A 26,454-nucleotide genomic window follows, 5' to 3' on the forward strand; every position below is an offset into this window, starting at 1 on the left:
CCACCTGCATACTGCTCAGAATTACCAAAATGGTGCTGCGAAGATTTGGAGAGATAGGGTTGTCCAAAATGGTACCAAAGTGATGTACGGAGAGACAAAGGAGAGGAATTGTTGAATAAAGTCGGTATTTTTGTTTTCTTTGTGTACAAAAAGTATTATGGACTATTCTGACGGTGCTTTTCATACTGTCCTTGACCTTGACACTGTTATTTATTTGGCAGTCTATGGGAAAGTCTCGAGCCTATCGGTTTTCATCCAAAATATCTTAAATTGTGTTCCGAAGGCAAACAAAGCTTTTACGCGTTTGGAACGACATGGGGGTAAGTGATTAATGACAATATTTTCATTTTGCGGTGGAGTAACCCTTTAAATACTAGTAGTTTAACATCTAGTATCTCTCTGTGACACTATATCCTTATTATTACCAGTGAAATTTCTTATTTTACTTTAGGTACAACTGATTTTTGTAATGTCATATGTAATGTATAATAAAGACAACTAATCAGTACTACTTTCATAGTAAAAATAAAAATCTTCACTAGTAGTGAGATACTAAAAAAAATAAGTTAACTTGCAAGAATTTGGACACATGCTACTGTCTACATGGCCAATTTATACTGATCTGCTTCTAGGTGACTGGAAAAATATTTAAGAAGTTTTTACTGTGAAATCATGGCAGCCGTTATTGCTCTCCTGTGCATGTTTACAAGGTCATAGGAATCAGAAGCAAAACTCCATTCAGATAATCCAACAGAAACAGAGCTGCTAGATAATGGCAATAAAGAAAACGTACTTTGTTATTTTCTGTCATCAGTGGCACTGCATTTATGGATCTCAAAGCACATAAAAGGAAAAGTTCACTCAAAAATTCTATCATTTATTACTCACCCTCATGTCGTTCCAAACCCGTAGGACCTTCGTTTCTATGATGCCATGCGATGCAGACGAGGACAGTTCAGTATTGGTTCTGTAATGGACCATAACCAATTATAACGTACTGTGGCTTTTCTGACGTCATTTGTCGCATACATGCTTTGTCACGGTAGCATACATTAGGTGGATTTGGCTTGAAGTGCCGCTGCGTAGAATGATCAGTGTATGACATCAAGTACTGCAAGAGCGACAAGAGAGCAGACAGATCCTTATGCTTTCGAATTTCAAGCACGACCTAGAGAAGACACGCGGTGTGTAAATCATGTCACTAACGATAAAATATGCAGGGGGTAATACCACTAACTTAACATGTCAGTTCATATATCTGACTGCTTGTATTTATTGACAAAATTGTATATGTGTTAAGTAAAATTGAAAATTGAGTATGCAGTGCATTGTCAATGCATTGTGATATCAAATTGAACCGAATCGATGACAATCATAATCGAACCAAACCACAAGACCAGTGTAGGTTCACACCCCTACAAATTAAGATATTTTTGATGCAATCCAAGAGCTTTCTGAACCTGCAAAGACAGCAATGCAACTACCACATTCAAGGCCCAGAAAGGTAGCAATAACATCATTCAAACAGCCCATGTGACATCACTGGTTCAACCTTAATTTTATAAAGCTATGAGAACACTTTATGCACAAAAAATCTTTATTCAACAATTTTTTCTTTTCTGTATCAGACTTTAACAAGCAATCACGACAGTACCGTGACCAGAACCCGATGTTTTTGCTGACAGTGGTTTTGTGCATCAAGCATTAGTCACAATGCATTGCCATTTTAATGAATTTATCCAATTAGACACTCTTTAAGGAATAAATGTGAAAACAACTTGCCATATGTTTAGGGCTTAGCTGCTCAGTGGACTGTAACATATGCATGCAGATTTGTTTGCTCTGAAGGCATACAGTGTCCTTGCTCTTTAGATAGAACAGCTAATGTTCCTTCAGTGGACAAACTAATGATTTAATCCATGAAATCAACAGAAATGACAATGGGATCAAGCTCAAATTCTTATAAAAGTTGCAATCTTTATTTAAACCCAAACTACAGTGTACATAAACAGATGCACAACATAGCTAAACGGTACAGACCAATTATTCTGGATTTATAAAAAACAAAATGTACTACAAACAATTACGAAAAAGGGTACAGATATTTTTAGATGAGAATTCATTCAGAAAGAAAGCACAAAATGTGCTTTCAGCAATGAGCATGATCAACTCAATGCCAGGGAATTATGATAAAGCAATAAACAGATGGCATGCTTTGAGTTTCTAAGCATTTACATTACTGCAACAGTATAGAGTGAGTCTTGGTGACAAAACATTACAAAAACATTGCTTTAGCCTGTTGGGTGTATTTACTTTATATAGTCACAGTTTGTACTACTATGCATACATATCTTCACGATCAGCATTGTAGATTTCACCCTCCTGCAGAGAAGCAAAGTTGAGGAAGTGAGATGGCCTGTGAACTTCATGGTAGAACTCTTTCGGGTTGGCCAACTGTAGGTCATATTTCATGTTGGGATCATGGCGAACACCTAGAATGAAAAGGGAGAGGTTAGAAAAGCACAATGTTGTATCTGCAATTTACAAAAGGTGAAAAACCACCAAAATGTATAATTTAAATTATATACTAACCCATGAAGTTGTAGTTCCAGGAGACTTGGCCAGGCACCATGAAGAAGCCAAGGAAACGGTCAGACAAAAGCATTTGGACTCTTTCATAGTGAGAGGGCAAGTAACCTTTGGGGTTATTTCCCTTATCTGTGTTTTGTCTACCCCACTCATATCCACTGGGAGTAAGCTTGTAGGCTGTCAGCGTGCAGGAACCAGGGGTGAAACTAGATAAGAAAAACCCAAAAATGCAACATTGAAAACATGACACTGGCCAATCATTACACTCGGGGATGTTAAGAATGCAGCCACAGTGCATTAGTGTACTATAACTGTACCTGCAAGTAATAATGATGGTCTTCTCGCCATCCCAGGATGGGTTGTCAGCCATGACCTTTGCATGGGTGGTTACATCCTGAGGAGAGAGCTGGGGCGATTCATTGGGCTGTGTATGGATCCATCCAAGAGGCTCCATTTCCTATGAAATTCAAGAGGAGTTCAGTTGGATTGCTATAACTGGGTTGATAAAACTACAGACATAGGCATGCGTGTAAACTGCTGACCTTCAAGTACTCGTGTTGTGGCAGCTGGTTGGGCAGGTGAACGGTCTGATGCGTACCCCACTGTGGCACCATCACAATGCAGCGGATTTCCTTTACCTGAGGGTTATCTGGAGGGCTGGTTCCATACAGATAACCTGCAATCTACAGGAAAATTCAGGTTTAGAATACTACTAATGAAGAGGATTCACAAGAGAAAACATGTTAAGAAGCCAGTTATTCTAACCTGAGCACGCAGATCCGAGATGCAGATGAACTTTTTCAGAACATTCTTGGGGAGGATGTAAGTGTAGCCAGTTTCTTTAATGTCATCCGATGACACGTAGATGTGGTTAGTACGTAAGTGCAAGTTGGCAGCAGAGATCGCCCTGTGAGATTAGGAAGTGTGTTTAAAAACAAAGTCTAGCTGTGTTTCAAAAACTATAAAGACTATGAGTGACGGAAAACTTTCCACACCTAACTCTCCATTCAGTTTTGGAAGAGAAGGTCTGCGTCTCATAGTTGCTGGTGGTGGAGGTGATAATCTCATCTCCGTGTTTGTTGACAGTGCGAGTTTGTGTGGCTGTTAGCTGAGACTGCTCCTTGGTCTGCTTCTCGATCTCAGCGATCTGCTGTCTCTGCTGGGATGGAGCGGAGATCTCCATACCCAGGATGATGTCCCTGATTTCAGACTGCGTCAAAGATGCCACATTCACACTGTGGAGAAGTAAACAAAATTAATATCTGACAAGAGGACCATTTCACATCTATACGCATTTTCCATATGCACTCAGAAGTCAGCGTTTATCATCTAGTACTCACTTGTTCTTCTTGCCATAGTCAGCCAGGATGAGATCTTTGAGTTGCACTTCCACTTTGATCCACTCTTCATCAGTCAGTGTGGGCCAGATGTTGTTTGTATGAGTGTTTGTGGTTTTATTGTTCACATAACAGCCCCTGTCTTACAGTTTGTTGACGTGAAGTGCTCTCAGGATTAAGATCAAACGAGAGAATGCCTAGGCAACAAAAGCATACTAGCTTTAGACATCGTAGTAATGACCAGTGTCAGAAGCTAATAATAATATCAGCAGGTCAAAATTATAGTATAAGAGCTAGATTTACAGTGTAAGAGGAGATGGTCTTTAGCCAGTCATCATACAGATTGAACAGAACCATCTGAGGCTCTGTGGCCTTCAGAATGAGGTCTCCAAACTTCTCCACTTTCAGACAGGCCTGGAAGGGCAGCTGGAGCTCAGAGCCCTTGATTACAATGTTGGGGAAGTCCAGCAAGTGCACCTGAGGAAAACAGACAGCGGTTAACATCTTAAATAACTTTCCAGTGCTATAACACAGCTACTTTGCCTTTAACAGTTTAATGGGCATTTCTAACCTCAAGAGGATCCAACATGCCCTTCCTGGTCACAATAATCTGCTTGGGCTGCTCTTCAACAGGCAGCGATCGGATCAGGGCGGCCACTTCTTCAGCAGTTTTCCACTTAGCCAGCTACAAACACACAAATGAAAATGTATAACTCAGTAAACGGAGCCACATGAGTGATTGCGTTGTGCAGACCACAGTAACCTCATTGAGACAAAATACAGAGCACAGAGTGACAGACGTACCTGTCCAAGACGCTTTTGTCCTGCCCATACAGATGTGTGAATGATTTTCAGGAAAAGCTGTCCAGTTCTGGGGTTGAAGATGAAAATGGCTCCATTGATTGGTTTTGTGGTCAAGTTACCCTCAAAGGTCTAAAACAGGAAATGGATGATTAAAATATCTGGCACACAACGTATAGAGAAAACAATATGAACACCAAAAGGAACAATGTTAAATTCACTTGCCTTGTGGATGGTGACTCTATACACATTGGTGTCATCCACAAACCAGATGATCTGGTTGGAGAAGAGTTCTCCGTAATTCTGGGAAGACAGGTAAGGCTCAGTGGGCTCTGAAGAGTAGAGTTGCAGACCCTTGCGGATTCGCTCTCTCAGCACATACAGAGCCGGGTTGGCCTTCATAATCTTCGCCATGGCCTGCTGGATCAGGGGCTTGCCCCCAGGGAACCAGTTACCATAAGCACTGTAGAGAGAGAATGAAGCAAATCATAAATACTTGCTGCTCTGTCGCTGTTTTTGGGACGTGTAACCAAGTTGTACTTGACTGTGATATAAATCGCCTACACAATATGCTATAAAATAGTGACCTGTGAAGGTTGTAGGCCAGATCAATGGCAATCAGGACTCCAGTGGGTGATGGGTAAATACTCATGTTGTCAGTGGTGTAGTCCAAGAACTTGGCCCTGGCATATCGCTCAATGTCATGGGAGTCGTAGTCACCCCATCTGAGCTGAATGTCAATCCAGTACTTCTGTGTGGTGGTGCTGTCCATAACATCCCTATAGAAAGAATCATAAAAAAAGCTTAGGCATACAACACAATACGACTGTGACATTTTCAATATGGATTTTACATGTGTGCATTATGTGTGACATGCTTTCATCTTCCTTCTGATATATTAGAAGTCAATGTATTCATTAATATCAATCAGACATACTTGGAGTCTGCTAGAAGTGAGGGGCGAGAGACGTTCCACTTGTAGGAGGCAAACAACAGAATGTCAGCACAAGAGGAATTCATTTTGTAAGACTTCCTGGGATGGATTGTCTCTTTCTGGACAGTCTCGATCTCCAAAGCATCCAGCTCTTGGTCAAACACCTACACAGAGCAAACAAACGTTTACTGATGGCACTCTTCTAAATAAGCCAATTGTTAGTTACAGTTCATCTTAAAGTGTGAAACCACACAAACAGTTTATATAGAACAGTCTTGTTAAATAAGCATGAGTTTTATTCAATGCATAATATCCTGACCCATTTAAAGGAAGCACATCTTTTTACCTGACAGAGATCCATGACAACGCTCTCATGAATCTTTTGCCACAAGTGAGCTCTGAAGATCTGGATCAGAGAGATCTTGAGAGTTGGGATTTTACCATGCATGAAGATTCCAGTGAGGTCCAACTGCACTTGGAAACCCACATATACCTATGAGAGAATCAAAAGAATGAGTGAGTCTCAAAAAAACAGAGGGGTGAGGAAAAAAATGCTCTGTCTAATTGCAACAACGTTTCATAGACATACATTGGCTCTGTTGATTGTAGGAGACCACCACAAGGTGAATCGTCGATTAGGAATCTGGTTCAGACCAGATCTCTGAGCATTGGTGAGTTTCTTCCATTTCATGGACTCTTCGAAACCACTGGCCTTCTCCCTGTAAGGGATCAAAATGTTGAGTTATTGAATCTTAAACATCATCAAAAAATTAAGTTATCTATACTGGATATAGGTCCTACCAAAAGAGACCCTCCCAGGTGGGGAAGTAGGTTCCCTTGAAAAGCGTATGCTCAAGAATGCCTTCCACGCCTCCAAGTGCCTGGATCATGTCGGTACGGTAGTTGTTTAAATTCCACAATTTCCCATCATGTCTCTGATGAGTCCACCAGAATGGATTTTGCTTCAACACCTGAAAACACAATCAAAAACCTTTATTTAAAAAAACAACCAAAATAAGTCTAAGCGATGTCTGGTACTGCTTTCAACATGCAATTCATGTTTCCCAGAAGGAACGACTTTTACCTGGTACTGCTTGAAGTCTGTTCTTACTCTCCAGCCCTTGTCATAAGCCAGAGTGTGTCTGTCCTTCTGGAAGAGTGTGTTGATACGTGGAATACCCCTGTCCCAGGAGTCCTCCAGATCCTCCAGTGTCAAACGTCTGAAGAGTATCAAACTCATTTAAATAAGAATGAACCCATTAACTTAACAACTAGGTTTGGTTAAGAGGACAGTACCTGTTCTGAGCAATGGCCTCTTGTCGTTTGAGGGCGTATTCAGCCCAAACTCTCTGGGAGTCAATGAACTCACTCTCCCATGGCTGGATGTAGCGGTAGAGATTAGGAATCAGCTGATCCTCCTCATGACTCATACCGGAGCGGAAGTGAGTGATGCCCACATCAGTCTGTTTGGACCACCTGAGCAAACACAGAAGAACTTCAAATCAATCGCCTGCATCTGTGGATACTTATTAATTTCCATGAGGTTGGTAATACAAGAAAAAGTAATAAAAAAAATGCAAACAACTTACCTAAGGTCAGACTGTGGAATCAGTACGTGTCCCATGGAAAGCATTCCAAGTCCTCCCAACTCCTTAGGAGTGTAAAACACCACAGGAGGGAAACGACTAGGCATTTTGGAGTTCAATCCAATCTTGATACGGGTTTGGATCTTATTCTCGCACTTCACCAGCAGGTCTAAAAGCTCTTGAGTGTTGACCACAGCTTCACGGAAGTATGTCATCAGACCAATCAGAGCAGTGTTCCACTTGTTCACAATCTGAGAAGAGCAACATTATGTAAAAACCATGTGTAAAATGGGAAATACAAGTTTGCTGTGGCTGTTTTGATGCTAAGGTTCAGGGCTCATACCTTGGTGAAGGTGGTGGACCCAGAAGCCATCAGAATCTGTCGCACTCTGTTGTGGAACCTCTGCATGGACTCATCATCTACACGCAGGAAACACTGTGCTGTCCTTTCTTTTGTTACCTAAAAATCAACACACAATTATCCACCATCCTTTCTGACGTGCCAACAGTTATTTTTTCAGTTGTTTGTTATTCTGCTTACCTCATTCTGCAAATTCCACACTCCATCTTTGTGCGTAAACTCCTCATAACTAGTGCGGCACTTGGGGAGGATACGACATTCAAAGCCACACATGTTGAAGAGTAGGTTGGGGTTGTCTTTGCTATACACAGACACAAAGCTGTTCTCCCACTGAATTGTAGTCACAGAACGAGGCAGGCGATTCTTGATGTCCCAAAACACAGCACGGCCCCTGTTGTGATAGTAAGAAAATCATTCATTCCATATGCATTTTTCTCTTCATTAAGAGGTTCAGAAAGACAAAAGTCTAGAGCACTTACAAGTTCACATCATGTTTCATCAGTCTCATCCTAGCATCTCGGGGCCAGCATTTCTTATTGTTGTAGCCAACAATGTTCTCATTGTTGGGGTCTGGGTGCTCGGTCAAGTATCTCTGGATCAGATCTCTCGCCTCATCAGCAGAGAACCTATACATAGCAAAAACAAGTTCATAAAACTTGTACAACAGCAACGTTTGGAAATAAATCTCAATACTTCACAACAGGAAGACTTATTTTATCTGCACTACTAACCTGAAAAAGATGTGAATGCGGTCTATGTATCTGCAATATAGACGTATAGGATGGGCACTCTCAGTGGCCGTGTCCTGGAAGCTAAGGAAGTCATTGGGCATCTGAGGAGGTCCAGCCATCTCACTGGCTCTGTGCAGACCCAGCACCAGCAGGTCCATCACCAGCCCATAGTACTGCACAATAAAAGAAGCAAACTGCAGGCCGCGGATGATACCATACGAGTTTGTGTGGTTCATGTCCTGTTAAGAGAAAATACAGATATCTAAATCAAACAGAGCAATGAAAGAAAAGTTTTAATATGACTTCTCAAAAGCATTGAGAGAAATATAAATTTTTCAAACTGTATTATACATGCAATAAACAGACCTTATAGTTAATGACAACGTTGTTTTTGGCCGTCATGTAATCGGCAATGTTGTGATCAACAATGAGACGTAGAAGCCTGTTCAGCAGTGTCAAGTCAATCTTCTCATACATCTTTTCATAGCGAGACTCCAGCATGACATTGCATTCGCCTTCTGCCGTCTCCCACACATCCTGCAGGTTGTTGATTCCTAGAAGACATAATTAGAAATTAGCAATATAATGGGACAGTGTAATGTTGTCAAAAGTACCAACTTTGGTAACAGTCGGTACTGAAATGTAAAAAATGTGACGATACCAGCATTTCCAAAAACACTGAGTGCTGTTGAGCGGATTCTTAAACACCTATGATTGGCCATGGTGTTCATGCACTCAACAGTTATGTCTGTAATTGGCTACAATGATCATCGCTTCACGCTCTTCATTGATGGCTTACTCGGATACACACGGGAGCATTTGAAAGCCACGTCTATCAGCGGATCCCTAATATATCTGCTCATAGACAGATTCTCTGATAGATGCAGCTTTAAAACACTCCCATTTTTTACATTTCAGTAATGACTGGTACCAAAGTGGGTACTTTTGACAACACTACAACACTGTAATACTCTTATTATAGCCTTGTATGCATTTCAGCTTTATATTGGCCACCCTGGATATCACCCTTCATAGATATCACCCATCAAAAATCTCTCTCACCTTGGCACCATTTGTACACCAGCAGTGGAGGTGGCTCTGTATCAGCTGGTTTAATCCAGGGTGGAAAAAGTCTGCGCTTGTCTGCTTCGTACCAGAGGTACTGATCCAGGTATGCGTCGGTAATCTTTTCCAGAGGCTCAACATCATAAACCGGCACCAAGTGACTGTAAAGGTCCATAAACTCAATGCCCACCTGCAGAGAAAAAGAACCACTTTAGACGCAAGCTAGGACCAGTAATGGGCTAGGAGAACTCTAGTTGTAATACGAAGTATGCTAAAATGAATGTGCACAAACCTCTTTGAAGGCTCTCTGAGTGAGGAGGTGACGTTTGATTCTGGACAGAGCCTCATGAGGGTTGTCATAGGCCTGCTCAATCAGACCCAACTCCTCACGCTGTGACTGGTTCAGCCTTGACTTCACACTAGATAAAAGAAAGCAAAGTCAGAAAAGATGCAAACATCTAGACAAAACCAGTGCATCCACTCAGCTTGCTTTAATGGGACTGGCCTGACCTGTAAGCCTCCTTGAGTCTCTCCAAAGCCAGGATGAGCAGCTTAGTGTCATGTTTGTAAGACAGAGGAGGGAAGGGGATCGGAGAGAAACGACGACTCTCCAACCAGTGCACTGTGGTGGTGTAGATGGCCACGGCCTCCTCAGCTGTGATGTAAGGGCCATCCTATAAGATAAAAAAAAAAACATCACTCTTAGTGTTCTTTATCAGTAACAGCAGCCTGTTCAAAGACATTTTATGTTACCCAAAAAAATGTACCTTCAGGTAATTGTGCTGTCTCTCCTGCTCCGCCTTTAGATAGAGTCGAGTGAGACGTCCCAGGTTCTTCTTGCACACAGTCTTATCCACAGTGGCTCCTCTTCTGATTCTCTCACGGTTGTAGTGGGCTGTGTTGGTCCACCAGTCAGCTTTGGCCTTCACGTAGCGGAGAATCATGTTCTCAATGGGGGTTGGAAGCCCAGGAACCTGAAAAAATAAGTCATAAAAAACCCCTTAATGATAAACTTCCAAACTGAATCATATACCATTGGTAGGCAGCAAAAAGCTTTGAACAAAAATGTACCTTCCAAGGGATGTTGGCCTTCCAGCATCTCCATGACTCGCTGAGATGCTGCAAGATGGTTCTGGCCTTGTTCTGCTTGATACCCTCAGGCATCATATCCAGGATGTCATGCATCACAGCAGCTCTCAGCTCCAAATCAAAGTGAGATTCCACACGCTGTTTGGTCACAGTCTTTGCAACACCCTTGGAGTGTCGACCTAAACAGAAATACACACTGAATTAGTATTTGTTATCCTTGAAAATGTTACTACATCTTTCTACATGTTTTTTTTACATATTTATAAAAGCTCATTTTACCCTCAAACTGCCTGGCCAGAAGATTGCCAAGCCACCGCTCCAGAAGAGGAGTGATTCCTCTCATGAAGAACAGCCAGACTCTCCATCCTGGAGCCCAGAACCCACAGCCTGGACCTTTTCCGACTGGGCCCTATAAAAACAGCTCACTTTAGATGCAAGGCATAGCATCAATTCACCAATTCACAATCACAGGCAAATTATTTGCTTCACAAAATTATGTATTTGGTTGAATTGAGTGTCACTCACTGTGTTGAAGCGGTAATAGATGAGATGCTTCAGATCTTTGCACATTCTGATCTGCCTCATGAGCTTGTACTTGTAGCGGTACATGCCAGTCAATTGACCAACATGGGCGAAGATGTACTGCAGTCCATCTGACAGCTACAAGGTAAACAAAAGACTTTAGTAATGAGAAAATGATAATTAGCTACATAGAAACTGCATTTATTATGGTATTTTATACCTGGAAAGCGTCAACATTTCCAAGTCTGTACTGCACATGGCTGTCCACCACAAGCTTGCTCAAACGCAGAACCTCACGGCACAAGTGGAACGCATTCCCAAATCTGGACTTCTTACGTTCTTTTGTGGTGAGGGTTTTCACAGGCTTCAAGTTGAAGTTGTAGTCCAAGTGAAGGTAGTTGAGGTTCTTTCTGTGAATCAGCAGGTTCAGCATGTTGTAGCCCTGACGGCACACCTGGAGACCGACTTCTACCCAATCCAGCTTTGTGGACTGGAAAAATTTGGTGGCCTTGAAAGAGCGGAACAGGTATCTAGAGAAATTATAGGGAAATACAACCGTTATTAAATGCATCAACATTTTTCAATGCAACAAGCTCTGGAATAGCATTCTCACCTCTTTTTCTGTGCCTTAGGTGGTCTGTGTTTTAGAGCATTCAGCACGTAGTACTTCAGGAGCTTCTGGTAAGACACACGTACCTTCACAGGCTGGCCCGCAGGACAATGCTCGCGATACCTAAAGGTGTTTGGACAAACAAGAGCATCTATTCAGAAATTATAGTCTTCTTGTATGGTCTTTTAATATTTGAAAGTGAAAAGTGAAGTGACGTGTGGCCAAGTATGGTGACCCGGGCAGCAGTTGAGGGTTCGGTGCCTTGATCAAGGGTCTCACCTCAGTCATGGTATTGAAGGTGGAGAGAGTGCTGGTTATCTACTCCCCCCCCACCAACAAATCTTCCCGGACCTGAGACTCGAACCCATAACCTTCAGGTTACAAGTCCGACTCTCTATCCATTAGTGGATAGAGGTTATTTTGAGGTTAAAAATATGAGATGCAGGACAACGAATTGAAAAAAAAATAAAATAAAAAATGGCCTAGAAATGCACTTTGATCAAACGATTAACTTAAGTGAAGTTTTTAGAATGCCAAGTTGTGTGAAAAATGCTGCAAAAAATTCAAAACGTGAGTGCAATGGTCAAAGACGTCCCTCCAGAGCATATTTACATAGATAAATGCAAAGGCAGCACAGTAGATCGTAAGAATGTGTTCTTTGAGAACGGCACCTTTTAGTGTGCAAATAAAGAATACTGTTCAATACTAACCAGTTTTTGATGAGAGGCACATCAATGGCTCGTCTGGTTCTTCCTGAGCGAAGATTAAATGGACGAGGTGCCCACAGCAGCGCAATTCCATTGGCAGTGTTGTCAGTATACAGAGGCGTCTCCTTTAGGAATGGCTCAACATACTCAGGCAGTTCAAACTCCTCATCATCATCTGGCAGTGGCTCTTGGCTCTATGGAAAAAATAGAAGCTTGCAATTAATGCGAGAAGAAATCGGGAAACTTACAAGCAGAGTTTGATTAAACAGTTGAACTTCTGACCTTGACGGAGTGCCTATGAGAGATGGGGTTGATCAGAGGGTCAAAGTAGAAGGCGGGCAGATCAGGATCCTCAGTCTTGATGAACACCACGTTTGGTGTGTGGTACCTGCATGGACAATCACAAATCATTAGTTCAGCAGAACGAAAATTTGTATAGAATGATAAAACTGTAGGCATGATGAAGTGTCATACCAGGTGAGGTGCACATGATGTGGCAGGTTGTTGTATAGGTAAGGGAATGCAATTTTGTATTCAGTCCTGATTGGTTGTCTGATGATGATCTTGTTGATGTCGTTGAACTCATTCCAGTCTTCATCCCTAAAAACAAATCAAGTTAGACTTCTGGAGAAAATAAAACGTAATGGTCAGTTATGCTTCAGAACATGGTACATACTGGAGGTTAATGTCTCTGACAAGAGGCTCAAATTTGGGTCCCCCTGGAATGGCCATGTTCAACGCTTTAGAGGTGAAGAAAGCCTTCAAGTCAAACAAGTAGAAGTAGTTTTTATCCACCAAGTCTGTAAGCAACTGATTAGCCAATCGATACAGAGTAGACATCATTGGTAAAGTGAATTGCCAGCGTCTGTATGTGGTCCCGTTCACATATCTGTGAAAGGAAAAGATAAATCATCAACAAAAGAAACAAGAAACCATATTTTTTTTTTACAACTGTCAACACTCACTTTGTGGTATCTTTCAGAGGTTGATGCTCATATAACCATTCTGCCACAGAGGAGTCCTCCTCAGGGTCCAGCTCCATCTGGATAGCCTCCAGAGGCTCAACATCCAGGATGTTGTCCGCATAATCCAGTGGAGGCTCTTCGTCATCAAATGGGGGGAAACGCATGCGCTTAAAGTGCCGTCTGTCTCGCTTCTCACGACGCATCATGATCCACATCGTGCTGTGGGGAAATAAAAAAAAGTTTGTAATTACTGCAGCCATACAAGTATATAAAACAATTTTTGTCCAGCCCTGCAGAGAAGCAAATCTGGAGCTTTCAAAACGGCATCACATTTATCAGAAAAAAATATTTTTTTCACAAAATGTGCAGCCCTATGTTTCAATCTCTGCTCTGAAAGACATGCCATCATCACTTACCCCCACTGAGAAATGTACACCGGCTCAATCACCCAAGGGATTTCATTAACAAAGGAAATGGCTCCAGTAATGTGGTAGAGCACAGGAACATCTCTGATCTGCTCCCAGGGCATGGGCATGTTCTCCAGAAGTTTGAGCACTGCATGGGGCATATATTTCAAGGCTCTGCAAACAAAAAGCAACATATACTTTTAATAATGAACATCATTAAATATCAGTTACCTAGTCAATAACAAATGTTTTTACCCAAGGTAGACCCTCTTGTCATGCCGAAATTTTCTGTTCGTCATGTCACCGTGATCCCTGATGATTTTGCGCACATGCTCAGGTGGCATGTCCTCTTTCTGAGCATCCACAAAGCCAAATTTCCTCTTCTCCGAGTAACGTTTGGCCTGAAGCTGCTGCCATTTCCGAGCTACAGCAAAAACAATAAAAATCACATCACTAAACATTAAGAGTGCACAAAGCAAACACTAAGTCCATGATCAACCATGTAAACACACCTTTCTCTTGCAGTTTCTCCTCAGTCATGTAATCCGGTACTGGAGCAACAGCAGGAGGAGGTGGAGGAACACCTGGAGGCATTGTTCCAGGCACACCTCTGTAGGGGAATGCAGCTGCCATGGCAGCGTGTACTGCAAGAAAAACAGTAAAGCACAAAATATGAGATCAAACTGCAAAGCACGACAACTGAAACATGTCGAAGTTTATAATAAAACTGAACAGTCCACTACGAGGTCATTCAAAGAACCACAACAGCGTGGAATAAGTGAGATCTAAAGCCAAATCTGTTGGAAATAAAAGGACATCCGAATTAAAATGCTAATATTTGAACAAACAAGTTATATATCTAAACCACAACAATGAACTTCACTGACTAACTTGGCTATCGCGCCTGAATTGTTTCCTATCGTACCGAAACTAGCGAACCACTTTTTATTCATTAAAGACACCGTACAAACCCTAAGTAAAACATACATTTTTTTACATATTTTAAAAATCAAAGTAGTATATATATATATATATATATATATATATATATATATATATATATATATATATATATATATAGTCGCACATTTATGATATGGTTATATGCAGCAGTTAGCATGTTAGCTTAGCTTACTACATATTCAATAAGCTAACTGTTTCCGAATACAAGCATTATCCAGAAAACAGTGATACTTATTTTAAAATAGGCAAATAAAAAGCAGCACGTTCTCGCATAGAACAATATTACTTACTGTTTTAAAAGCAGTTTCTCGCCAGTGAATGTAGTTGTGCGCTGGGTTCGTGCTCAGCAGAATGGCGTATCATGCACGTTGTGCGTATGTGGTCTTGCGATTCAAGAATACGTATTACGTATCTGGAGGACTCTGCTTCAACGGAAATGATGTGTTTTACGACACCGAACGTAAGGAAATACGAAGGGTCAAACTTCCGGATGCAACAACGGATATACATAAAAAAAAAATTATTTGTCCTTTTGAAACTCGTGTTATTTTCATTTGTATGCCGTTTAATATTGTTCCATGACTGTTTTTTTTTTTGAATGAATAGAGAAAAAAAAATCAGGAGAAAGAGAGACGATGTTCATAAACAGAGACTAGATACCAACAGAGAAAGATAAAGCAAATCAAGCTGTTTGGTGCAGTAGAATTTGCTCGTCGCAAATTGAGTTATTGTAGAATACAATTTGCATTTAAACCATTTTAGTTAATTTTAAGTTCTTAATTGGTAAAACAGATTAAATGTGTTGGATGTTTATAAAATGTATTATACAAGTGTAACAAATTATAAGAAATTACACTTTATATTGAGTTGTTAAATAAAATGTGTTATATGTGTTATAAACCGTTACACAGGCAGGATATATTATTGTGTAATTAATTTATTGCTATTTTCCACCACTTTAGGACTATTTTTCATAAAGTATTTCTTTTTTTTTTCTTTCTTTTATTCTTTTTTTTAACTTGTGTCTAAACCTGGTAACTTGGTATAGTATTTTTCTCAGAAATACTATCCCTTCCCCCAAATTTTTAAATGTTTATATCCTTTCTAAAGTACTGAAGTCTGATTTGAAAGTTATATAAAATAATGCAGTTTCTAAATGCATTTTACAGAAACAAGTGATAAACAGGTCTAATAAGCCTAAACATTTACATTTAAAGGCCCACATAAAATTAATGCTTTTGAAGTTTAAAATAAATTTTAAAAGATCTAATTGTAAGGAATCATATGGAATAACAATTTAATTCAATATTCTCTTTGCATTATACATTATTTTAGAAATGTAGACGTAACATAACGCGCCCAGCAGGTGGTGCTGTTGTGTATATTGATATCAAGAACCATGCATCCATTCAATCAGACTAAAACCTGCTCGTTTAATCCCTGCTAATACTATTTGTATTAAGAACCATGCATGCATTGGTTGGGGATTGAATTTGGTCGTTTAATCCCTGCTAATACATTTTTAATAAAAATATAGGAGATGCGCATTAAGCGCCGGACACGCGAACGGTTGCTGTTTACGGTGTTTATGCACGACAATCGTCTGCGCGTCCGAGTTGAACGTGCTTCTTGTGTATCCAGCTTGTAGCAAAATAAAATTTATTCATCTAAAGCTGACTGCCGCACGAGCGCGAGGTCCCTCTTTCCCAGCGCGCGCACACTTCTCTCTCTGCGTTCAGCGCGCGGCTGAAAGGAGCTGCGCTTTCAGTTAAAACACTGATTTGTTTGCTTCTCTAATTTTACATATAAGTATAGCTGAAATCACAGCACAGCTATTGTCTTCAAGCTATTCTGTAGCCTATTTGATTTTTATCAGACGACGGCACGATTATATATTTTTGTGTAGATTTAACTTCTCGGAAGGGAGAGCTGGTTAGTCTTAATGGGTCGCGTTTCAGTCACTATTTCAGTTTTGAGAATTTAGCTGCATCAAAATACAGTATTTGGCACAGAGAGGCAAACAAATGTAAAAATAAATAATAAATGTACATTTTGCATGTTCAGAAGAAGTGAGCTGCCCTGTCATGCGAAAATGCAAACAGGTTTGTGTAAAGTGCTCAGTGCAAAGAAAGAGAAGTAATAGGAAGCTATATTTCTGTTTTTTTTTTTTTTTTCATGTGTCTAATAGACATGAACAAGTTCTTTGAAAAACATCTATGACCTATGAAAACATGTCTACTCTTCATGCTCTGTTAACTGGTTTCACTAATAATAAACATTTATTGCATAAATTAATTTTTGCATTACAAAAATGCCGTTAAAAGAAAGTGTTACAGGTGTGCATATTGACACAGAACAATGAGTTTTAAGATATGTCAGAGCAAGATATTTTCAGTTGAGACAGCTCAAACATGCATTTTAGTCTGGGACTAGCTTAAGCCTTGTCTGTGAAACCATGGGGAAAATATTCATTTAAGGTACATTTAGAACAGATAAAAATGTGCAATTAAGTTGCGATTATTCACGAGTTAACTCATGACAATCATGCCATTAATTGTGATTATATATTTTAATTGATTGACAGCCCTAAGTTAAAATGACTAAAATAAAATGTAGGCTTACGCTGGTAACTCACATTTTCATTTTACCTGATAAAGTACCATTTATGAGCTGAGCTGTTTTGTTTAGAGCTGTTACCGGGGAAACCACTATATTTCTGACTCCAAAAGCACCTCCTACTGGCAGAGAATGAATTTTAGTTTTGTTTAATGGGGTATGAATTTTTTTTTCAGACCAATGCGAATATTCACTCACATAAATCTGTTTTAAATAATATAATAATTTATACTTCTGACTCATCCCAGAAATATAAAGTTTCAGTTGTGAGGTTTATCATTTTATAATTTATTTTGTTTTATGTTAAAACTAAAAAAAATGGTAAATCAATTGCTATTTCGTGGTCTACAACATGAAATAATAAAAGTATCTGCTAAATGAATAAATGTAAATTAAAGAATCCCATTAGAACATGTACATAAAAAATGTAGAAACATTGGACACAACAATCTGGCACCATTGTGCAGCAGCAAGCATCACGACAAAAAAGGACCTCGAGGGTTGTATCTAGGTAAATGTGTGCAAATGTATAGGGCCCCATTCCTATATTTGCCTGGGGCCCCCAATTCACTAAATCCGCCCTTGTCGTTTAATTTTTAATAAAAAATAGATATGTTCCAATCGCTTTGCAAATCAAGCAATAACATGGCCACATTTTAAGAGAATGGGAAAAGGTACTGTTGTATGAGAGAAAACTATTCATTTTGTTTACATTTACAGTACAAGTCACAAGAAAACCTACAGCTTTTGAGAAGAATACTGCAGAGACTTGAGAAATACTGCATGTAAAGTTGCAAAAGAATAAGAGTAAGACAGAGGAAATAGGATGCCACTGAAATATGTGATGCTTCCTTTTCCTCTAAAATAGCCTAGTTGCTGCCAGTAACATTCAAGAGAGCTATTCTAAATGGCTTCTTACATAACTCTTGCAGTACTGTTTACCAGGTTAAAACAGCTATAGTTATCCATTATCTTTGCACTGCCCTTCACCCATTCTCACCTACCACACCTCACAACGATCCCATGATTTCCCTCTTTTACAAACAGGATATCATTACTCCAGTATTCAGAGTCTTGAAGTCTAAACCGACCGCCTGCAGTTCATCTGTTTTTAGTGGAGATCTTTCATTCAGTCTGTCATTTCTCTTTGCTCTTATGCTGACCATCTGTTGTTTTTAGTGATCACAGCAAGCTATATGCAGGCAAGACAACTAAAGTCATTAAACTGTCAACATAAAAAGTCAGTTTTATGTAACCCACTAAATGCTATGCTGACAGAGATCTGTGCCTTTACCCAAATTTAGATTATACTGTGTTCTGGGATGCCAAGGCCACTCTTTCCTGTTGATGCCCAGAAATCATGAATGTCTCAACTAATGTCACAGGTCAGAGGATGTGTGTCTCTGTCATTTCCCCTCCAACAAGCTATATTTTACAGAGTCATTCATTTACAGTACATTCACATTTTCTTGGAATTAAATACTTAAACGCATTCAAGAATGACAATGTGTTATTTTGTAAACAGATTTATTATTAAGAGGAACTCCACAGCAAACACGAACAATCCTGCCCTAACGTTATCATATGGTTTTAGAATTAAGAATTAATTCATTCTAAAAGAATTGATTGATAAATAGATAGATAGATAGATAGATAGATAGATAGATTCAATAATTAATATAATAAATATAAATGGATATGGATATTTGTGCCCAAAAAGGAATGCTGAGGTCAGGCTAAAGGTCAGTGGATTATTTGTATCAGGGCTTCACCACCTGTCTGTCAAGCCATTATTTGTCACATCCAACCCCTCCTTTCCACCAAAATGATATTTCCTTTAACCTGTCATCATCAAAATGCAAAGGAAAGTTACTCTGTTTTTAGAAGCATATGTGGGAGTAACTTGTATCTGATTCAAGCATGTGCAGGGAAAAAAGAGTGGGCTCCTCCGGTGTTTATCCTGGGAATGTCGAGGACAGGATGCTGAAGCCTTGAGGAAGCCCTGACGGCAGACTCTCAATGCTCAGAGCGTCAGGAATCTTTAATTATAGTGCACATCTGGCTGTGAGACGAGCTCTGGACACACTTCACACATCTGTAATAACTTCCATTGAGTCTCTCTTTGGCGACAGGTAAATTCTACTATAGCACTAAACAGTTTGATTTACTTTTTTGTTTGTGTCTTGTTGTTTATGAGTACCGTCCCTCTTTCTCCTGTATCCAGCAGAGCTGAAGCACCAGTGAGGGTTGAAGCGCCCCTCACACAGAGTGAGGAAGGACACTCGTACACGGTCAAAGAGACACGACATGATGGAGCTGAGGATCCAGCTGATACCCACAGGAGAAATCATTCTGCCTCCAGGGAAAAATGGAGAGTTTTACTGCCAAAGCTGCACTAAGGTAAGTCCCTTCAGATAAAGCTTCCCTTAAATGAATGCATGTAAATGTACGAATAGTCTTCTTTGCTGTGAAACTAATTTGCATAACTAAATAAAGACAACTGCACCCAGCAGTTTCTTAACAAATTACTTTTTGTGATAGCTGTCAGGATATTTTAGGTTCAACAAAGCGTGTCATAGATTTGCATGCCCTAAGACCGAGACTCATTCGAATTTTCCATGCTGTAAGCGAGATCATGATTGTCAGCACATGCTTGTTTATAATAAAGCAACCACAAGTGATAGTATAATGAATATGTGAAGTGTCGATTATGGTTTAGATTATGATTAAGCTTTTGAATGAATACCAGCCTATAGTTTTGTTTTCTGCAATACTTGATCCATCTCAGAACTGTATGATAAATTATAGAAAGCAGTTGCAGTACATAGATGGCTTTTGATATGGAATATATGGTCACTATATGGTAGCTGTAAGAAGCTTTTATTTGATTTTGAGGAATGGGGCTGGATTACTCCATTTAAAAATAATACATTCCAAGGAATGTGGGTGTACACTAAACACTGTCTGTGTGCAAGGAAAATTACCTTTAGCTCTGACAGATGTTTGAATGTTTCTTATGGATGGCATAAATGTTTCTAATTTGTTTAGCAAAAAGGAAAATAGCTCACATCCCTTTAATTCATAACCTGTGCACTCTTTTTTCTTTGTCTGTTCTCTGTGACTTGTTTTGTTCTGTTTGAAGAGCTTTCTTTATGGTTCTTTTAGTCTATAGTGTAATACTGGAATCTAGCTGATAAGAATCTGTTTTTCGCATATTTTGTTAACCAAAAGCTTTTCTAGTTTGTGAACCACTTGAGGTTAGAATCCATTTATTAGCGGTTGGAATGGAATGCTACTTGGATGAGGAAATGACAGAGAAAATTCCAGAAAAGCATACTTTTCCTGATTTTCTGGCAAGGTCATGTCACCCTTTCTGGGTGTGTTTGAGTTTGAGATGGAAAAAGAGAGGGAGGATCATTAATAAGAAAGACAATGCTGTACTATTATTAATTAACTGATAAAGGCAGGAACAATTACTTTAATGCCCATTTCCACTCGACCGTGACGGGATACATGGACACACCCTTTAGTACAGCCTGTCTGTCCAACATTGCCTTGTCAACAGGATACAACCTTTCCTCTCCCTTCAGCCGGTACTTAATGTGCTTAATGTGGGTTTGGGGTTTGATGGCCTGAATTTTGAAGAGCACAAGGGCAGAATCGATCCCTCCACCCTCTGGCTACTGCATGACACTGCACTTCACATGGATAATCAGGGTGAGGTCACCTTGACAGGGGGATTTTGTTTCAGCAGTGTTTATTAATACAGTGAAATGTTAAAACACGGCTTGCCATTCACAGGACATGCATTATCCAGTGTGTGTGGACTGAAAAAAAAGAAAAATATGATCAGAATGAATGGCTGTGATTCTGTGAATATGAGTCACATTGGCATTATTCATTTTGGTCCGGTCAAATAAAATCTGAAAGAATAGTTGATTTGACCATAATAATGTCAGTGGTAAATCTTTGTTTTAGAGTTGAAACTTTTAAAGTTTACTGATTAATTGGCTTGTCATTGCATTATATTAGCGACCTTCAACAGGGGATTTCAGCTCATAAGGGGTCAGTGTCATTAATGTAGGGAGTTTGCTAATTATTGCTAAAGCTCAAATACTTTTTTTGTAAATAACAATAATAAATAATGAAATAAAGTTAGCTAAATTTCAGTTAAATGATTTATTGTCCTCAATCATTAAAATGCATTAATCTCTCCAGATTATTATAGTGAATTAAAACTAAAGCTATTAAAAATGATTACTTAAAAATGAACTTATTTTCTTTCAGCTATAGTTGCCAAGCCTACATTTCTCATTTTCATTTAGTTTAGATTGATGTAGCCTAAAATAACTAAAACTAAATCTGAATTAAAAATTGGGGAAAACCTATATAATAGGCTATCATATAAAATTCTGACATAAAAATAATAAAATAACAAAAAAGAAAAAGAATTTAAAAAAAATTGAAATGAAATAAGCCCTGGTATATAGAATCTTTGTAGTGTCATTTTAGTATCATACTAGTGGGCATTGAAAAAGATCGAAGACCCTTTGTAATACAGTATTTGACAATTGACATTAGAGGGCGATATAACGCTAGCGTACTTTCGAGTGACGCCTAACTACCTTATCTAAAATGCCATATGTACCGCAAGATTGATATATTTGTCACGATAGTTATTTTAATCTAAAATTACATACAGAACGAGTAAATTTCGTTCTGAATGACCACGTATGCTCACTTATGTGAGGAAAGCAAGGAGTGCTGCTGTTTCTGCTTTTAAATAAAACAAATCATCTAATGAATGAAAAAGGGTAGTTTTAAACAAAACGCACTCTACATGTTCATTAAACGATCTTACTTTTATTGTAATGAAGTGAAAGTCCAGGATATAACTTACATGTGATTTTATTAACCGAGGGATTGCTCGGGAACTTCCTGGTAGCGATCTTGAGAGAGAGAGCGAGAGAGAGAGAGAGAGAGAGAGAGAGAGAGAGAGAGAGAAAGAGAAAGAGAGAGAGAGAGAGCGAGGGAGAGGGAGAGAGAGAGAGAGAGAGAGAGAGAGAGAGAGAGAGGGCGGGTGCCGGCTGCTAACACCCGCTTCAAACCATTACTGAGTACAAGTTTCATGGCACAGTACTCACATTAAAATAGAGCATTACTATTTGTTTTTAAACACATGAATCTTCTCCAGCAGTCATTTTTTACTACGTCTGCTTAAGTGACCTAGACAACTGTAAAAGCGACTTTTCAGTGTCTCAAAGAGGTAAATATTCTCGTCGGTGGGATTCACACAGGAGGTAAAGGTCCAGATTACAGCTCAAGTTTGAGAACAAGTTTCCCATCACTGCTGGGTTTCTCTTATGCAGTTATTACATTGAGCGACCGGTGCATTTGGACGTTGCAGCATTTGAAGTCGGCGTGCTTTAATCAAGGTAAGTGTTTGACACGCCATTCATTTCAGTTAGAATCAAAGTACAAAGTCAGTCTACGTCTATGACACATGAGTTTTGAGTTCACACGTGCGTATGTGAGTGCATGTGTGCGGATTATCAAGATGATGTTTCGTTAAGATTGGTTTCTTGAGATGTCCAGTTGATGAACGACTCGGATCTTTTCAATGAATTTATTGAACCACAAAACCGGACTGAACGATTCCTTCGAGAATCAGAGCAGTTCACTCTCGGATAAGAATTGATAGTAAGAGCATTTGAACCAAATAATAAACGATTGTTATGTAGCCAAAATAAAACATAAAATGAAATCACAATAAATAATCATTTTGAAGCGTTTTTGTAACAAACTGTTGGAAAGAACTGATTCGCGGAAAAGAGTCAGACTTTCCAACACTTCTTGCTAATAGGTTAGTGAGATCCCTAGATAGACAGCATTTTTGGGCGTCATAGGCGTGTGGTAGCTCAGTGGGGTTTAATGCACACACAGCAACTGTCAGTCTGTCATGTGTTTATATGACCACATGGATCTCACCTGTTGTTTTACTCCATGTTATTTATGAAAATACTTCCCTGACCTGTTCAGATCTTGATTCAAATGCATGAGGGTTATACAAACAAACCACTCTCTCCAAAGCTTAAAAGTGCAAAACTGTGGACATGCATTCAGCTCCATTTGTTAGGGAGTGATTCAGGCGGCTTCAGACCACATTTTTTCCAGGACTCCTCAGGATGGAATGATAAGGGGAGGTTAAAGGAGACCAGCTGCTGATTATCTGTCATTCCAAACTAACCTCCCTTAATCCAATTACATTAGAAATTCCACTGGGAGTATACTATCAGCATCACCCTGAGAGGCCAAGCTTGTAAAATTGTGTTGAATGTTTTATTTTTACTACACTGTCTGTGTCAGGGTGCATATATGAGGATGTTTCTTTCACTTGTGCTGCCAGCTGAGCAGCACAGCGCTGATGACATCTTAAGGTCGTTGTCAGGTCATGTCCTCAAGTGTCCTCGCTCACATCCCTCCTTGTGTATCATTCCCATTTCCACGTGTTACAAAACCTAACGGAAATGCTCCTGTCAAATGAAATGGATTGCTTACAGTGGGAGATCTATTTTATTGTGCAACACTGCATGGATGGTGTAACTAGTATAATTGACAACAATTAGAAGCTGACAGTTGCTTAGGCTTCTGTGAACGGATGAATAATGCTATAACTGTCAAGCTTATGGTGTTTGTGCCGTGCGTTTTCAAACAACAGTGTTGTCATACAGTTCTTGGAAAACGACTGTGTGTTTTTCATTTAGAACGGTAGTGTTACAAAATACTAATCTTGTTAAGACATCCCTGCAAAACTGATTAAATTAATAGTTCACCCCAACATTAAAATTGGCTGAAATTTCACTCCCTCAGACCATCCAAGATGTTGATGAGTTTGTCTCTTAATCAGAACAGTTACATTTTAGCATTACATCTCTCGCTCGCCAGTGGGCCCTCTGCAGTGAATGGGTGCCGTGAAAATGAGAGGTGATAAAACATCACAATAATTCACAAGTGATATGCACAGATCAAGCAGTGTTTACAAGTGAAAACAGTTCAATACAAATATTTGATGTGAGAGGACAAAATTCTGGACTTGAATTTTGGCCAGAAGTGACTGTCTGAAGTTAAAATGCCTTAATGTTAATTTTTTTTTCTTACAAACACACAGCTTTTCATTTCACAAGACTAATTAATGGACTGGAGTCGTGTGGATTGCTTGTAGATTATTGTGCTGTTTTTATTAGCTGTTTGGACTCTTATTCTGACGGCACCCATTCACTGCAGAGGATCCACTGATGAGCAAGTGATGTAATGCTAAATTTGTTAAATCTGTTACGTCTGAGTACATTAAGTAAATTTTCATTTTTGGGTAAACTATTTCTTCAACTCAGGGTTGTAATTGATGCAGTGTTAACTGTGACAAAGGGAGGTACTTTGAGATAGAGCATATTTTTTAGAACAGCAGGATTCTGGTTTTTGGTCAGAGGCCGGGAGACTTTGTACTTGAGCTATTTTCCAGCTGTCCCAAGACAATTAACTTTCTACGTCTGTCAGCAGTGAGCAATACAAGTGTGCAGTGTGTTAACTTTTCCATCATGCAGCTTACTTTGTGTTAGACAAAAAACATTTGCTGTATCGACTGTTGAGACTTCTTGTTTAGTCTGTTTCTTTATCTTCCAATTATTCTCCATTCATCATGTTTATGAAGATGGTGAGATTGCGGAGGAATATTTGGTTTAGAGCGGGTTCTTCCCTCATTGCTGGTCTGTCAACCAGCCATCTGTCAGCGTGTCCCAGAGAGATCTCAGAGGGGATACACCTGTGTCTGAAGCACTCAGAACAGGAAGTTCTCAGGGGTAACAACCACATAAACGTGTCTCTACCCTGCATTAATCTGAAGATACGTTCTGGGCCTATTTGGGTGTAAATTTTTGTTGTAGCTGATGCTACATTACAGGTCATTTTATATGAACTTAACCCTCTTTACTTTGTAATGCATGTTGCTGAGCAATTCATTTGTCTTTGTAATCTTTCGTTAAAATAGTCAAGCTCTTCTGGTCCCACATTGTTTTTGTTCTTGTTGAATATCCTGTTACGTCACATTGCAGGGTTGCGAACGCCTTTCATGTTTGCTTTAAACATTTAGTCTTTTGCTCAACATGGCAGAGTCTTTTTTCAGTAGATAAAAGCGTTCGTGGAGTTGTGGTTTGAAATGTTAGCATAGCGGAATGAAGTATGAGTGGCAGTAGCCTAGATAGCCTATTTGTTTACAGGAACAGCCTAGCAGGTTTTAATCTAGGTTTTAGTGTGAGAACTAGATGGAGGTGGAGGGAGCAGAGGGTAAGAGAGACTGTAAACGTTTTGATGCCCTGTGGTAAGTCATGAGCTCATTGTTGGATCTGCAGTTTTTCTTAATTTAGCTGTGGCTTTTCCACTTGAAATTTCCCATTGAGGGCCCTGCCCATGGACTCCGCTTTGCTCCATATCAGGGAAAAATTGCAAAGGCCAGACCAAAGCCTTTTATCTACAGCTCTAAAACTTTACTGGATGACTCATTTGAATGGTATTTCAAGATTCTTATTTCTAATGTTCATTAAAAAGTACTATGCTCTATTATGGCTCAGGTACTTGGATGTACAGTGGCCCCAACATACACTGTATGGACAAAAGTATTGGGACACCCCCTTCTTTAGAACCGAAAAAGGCACTTCCAAAACTGTGGCAACAAAGATGGAAACATAATTCATGTATTTAAAAATTGCATTTCCATCTCTGTTTTGGAAGTGTCTAAAATAACTGTAGCCATATGTATCCATAAGTCATTGGTGTTTGGTGATGAGTTTTTGGCTCAAGGTCTGCACAATTGCCTAGAATATAATTATATGCTTAAATATTAAGATTTGTACTCATGGAAATTACTAAAGTAGTCAAATCAGTATACCATGGTGTTTTTCAGGCTTAAATAGTCACCTGAACTATCAAGAAAAATGAGGCATGTTTGCTTAGCAGAGAGTCAGTCGAACATTTTCTCTATTTTCATAAATTGAGTTGAATGACTGTCATTTGAGATTGCAGCTGTGTGTACCTGCTCATATTACTCGTCTTGTGCTGACTGTGTGGTTTGGGAGCTTAAAATCCTCGCTTCGCTTAGTGACACACATACACAGACTA

General features: G+C 39.5%; 2 protein-coding genes across 2 annotated transcripts in view; one reads left to right on the forward strand and one right to left on the reverse strand.

The window, feature by feature from the left end:
- Positions 1-1,957: 1,957 nt before the first annotated feature.
- On the reverse strand, positions 1,958-15,114 carry LOC109088505 (pre-mRNA-processing-splicing factor 8-like). Its single transcript, XM_042739646.1, is given in 42 exon segments — positions 1,958-2,492; positions 2,593-2,795; positions 2,907-3,046; positions 3,132-3,272; positions 3,355-3,496; positions 3,585-3,824; positions 3,930-4,123; positions 4,230-4,403; positions 4,498-4,611; positions 4,731-4,859; positions 4,953-5,190; positions 5,315-5,506; positions 5,665-5,825; positions 6,008-6,154; positions 6,251-6,380; positions 6,463-6,632; positions 6,746-6,881; positions 6,958-7,137; positions 7,251-7,498; positions 7,591-7,707; positions 7,789-7,999; positions 8,088-8,234; positions 8,340-8,578; positions 8,706-8,893; positions 9,402-9,594; positions 9,697-9,823; positions 9,915-10,078; positions 10,172-10,378; positions 10,476-10,672; positions 10,773-10,902; positions 11,019-11,153; positions 11,236-11,545; positions 11,629-11,748; positions 12,336-12,526; positions 12,615-12,720; positions 12,807-12,932; positions 13,009-13,221; positions 13,298-13,516; positions 13,714-13,878; positions 13,960-14,128; positions 14,217-14,348; positions 14,958-15,114. Coding segments are annotated over 41 exon segments (7,029 nt in total). The 5' UTR covers positions 14,338-14,348; positions 14,958-15,114; the 3' UTR covers positions 1,958-2,337.
- A 4,118-nt stretch (positions 15,115-19,232) lies between these two features.
- LOC109088484 (unconventional myosin-Ic-like) overlaps positions 19,233-26,454 on the forward strand; it is a 39,150-nt gene continuing 31,928 nt past the window's right edge. The window contains exons 1-2 of the mRNA XM_042739648.1: positions 19,233-19,415; positions 19,508-19,683. Of these exons, the coding sequence (XP_042595582.1) occupies positions 19,591-19,683 (93 nt within the window). The 5' untranslated portion in view covers positions 19,233-19,415; positions 19,508-19,590. The remainder of the gene's footprint in view (positions 19,416-19,507; positions 19,684-26,454) is intronic.

Source organism: Cyprinus carpio, chromosome B15 (genome assembly GCF_018340385.1).
Source record: "Cyprinus carpio isolate SPL01 chromosome B15, ASM1834038v1, whole genome shotgun sequence".
NCBI classification, from domain to species: domain Eukaryota; kingdom Metazoa; phylum Chordata; class Actinopteri; order Cypriniformes; family Cyprinidae; genus Cyprinus; species Cyprinus carpio.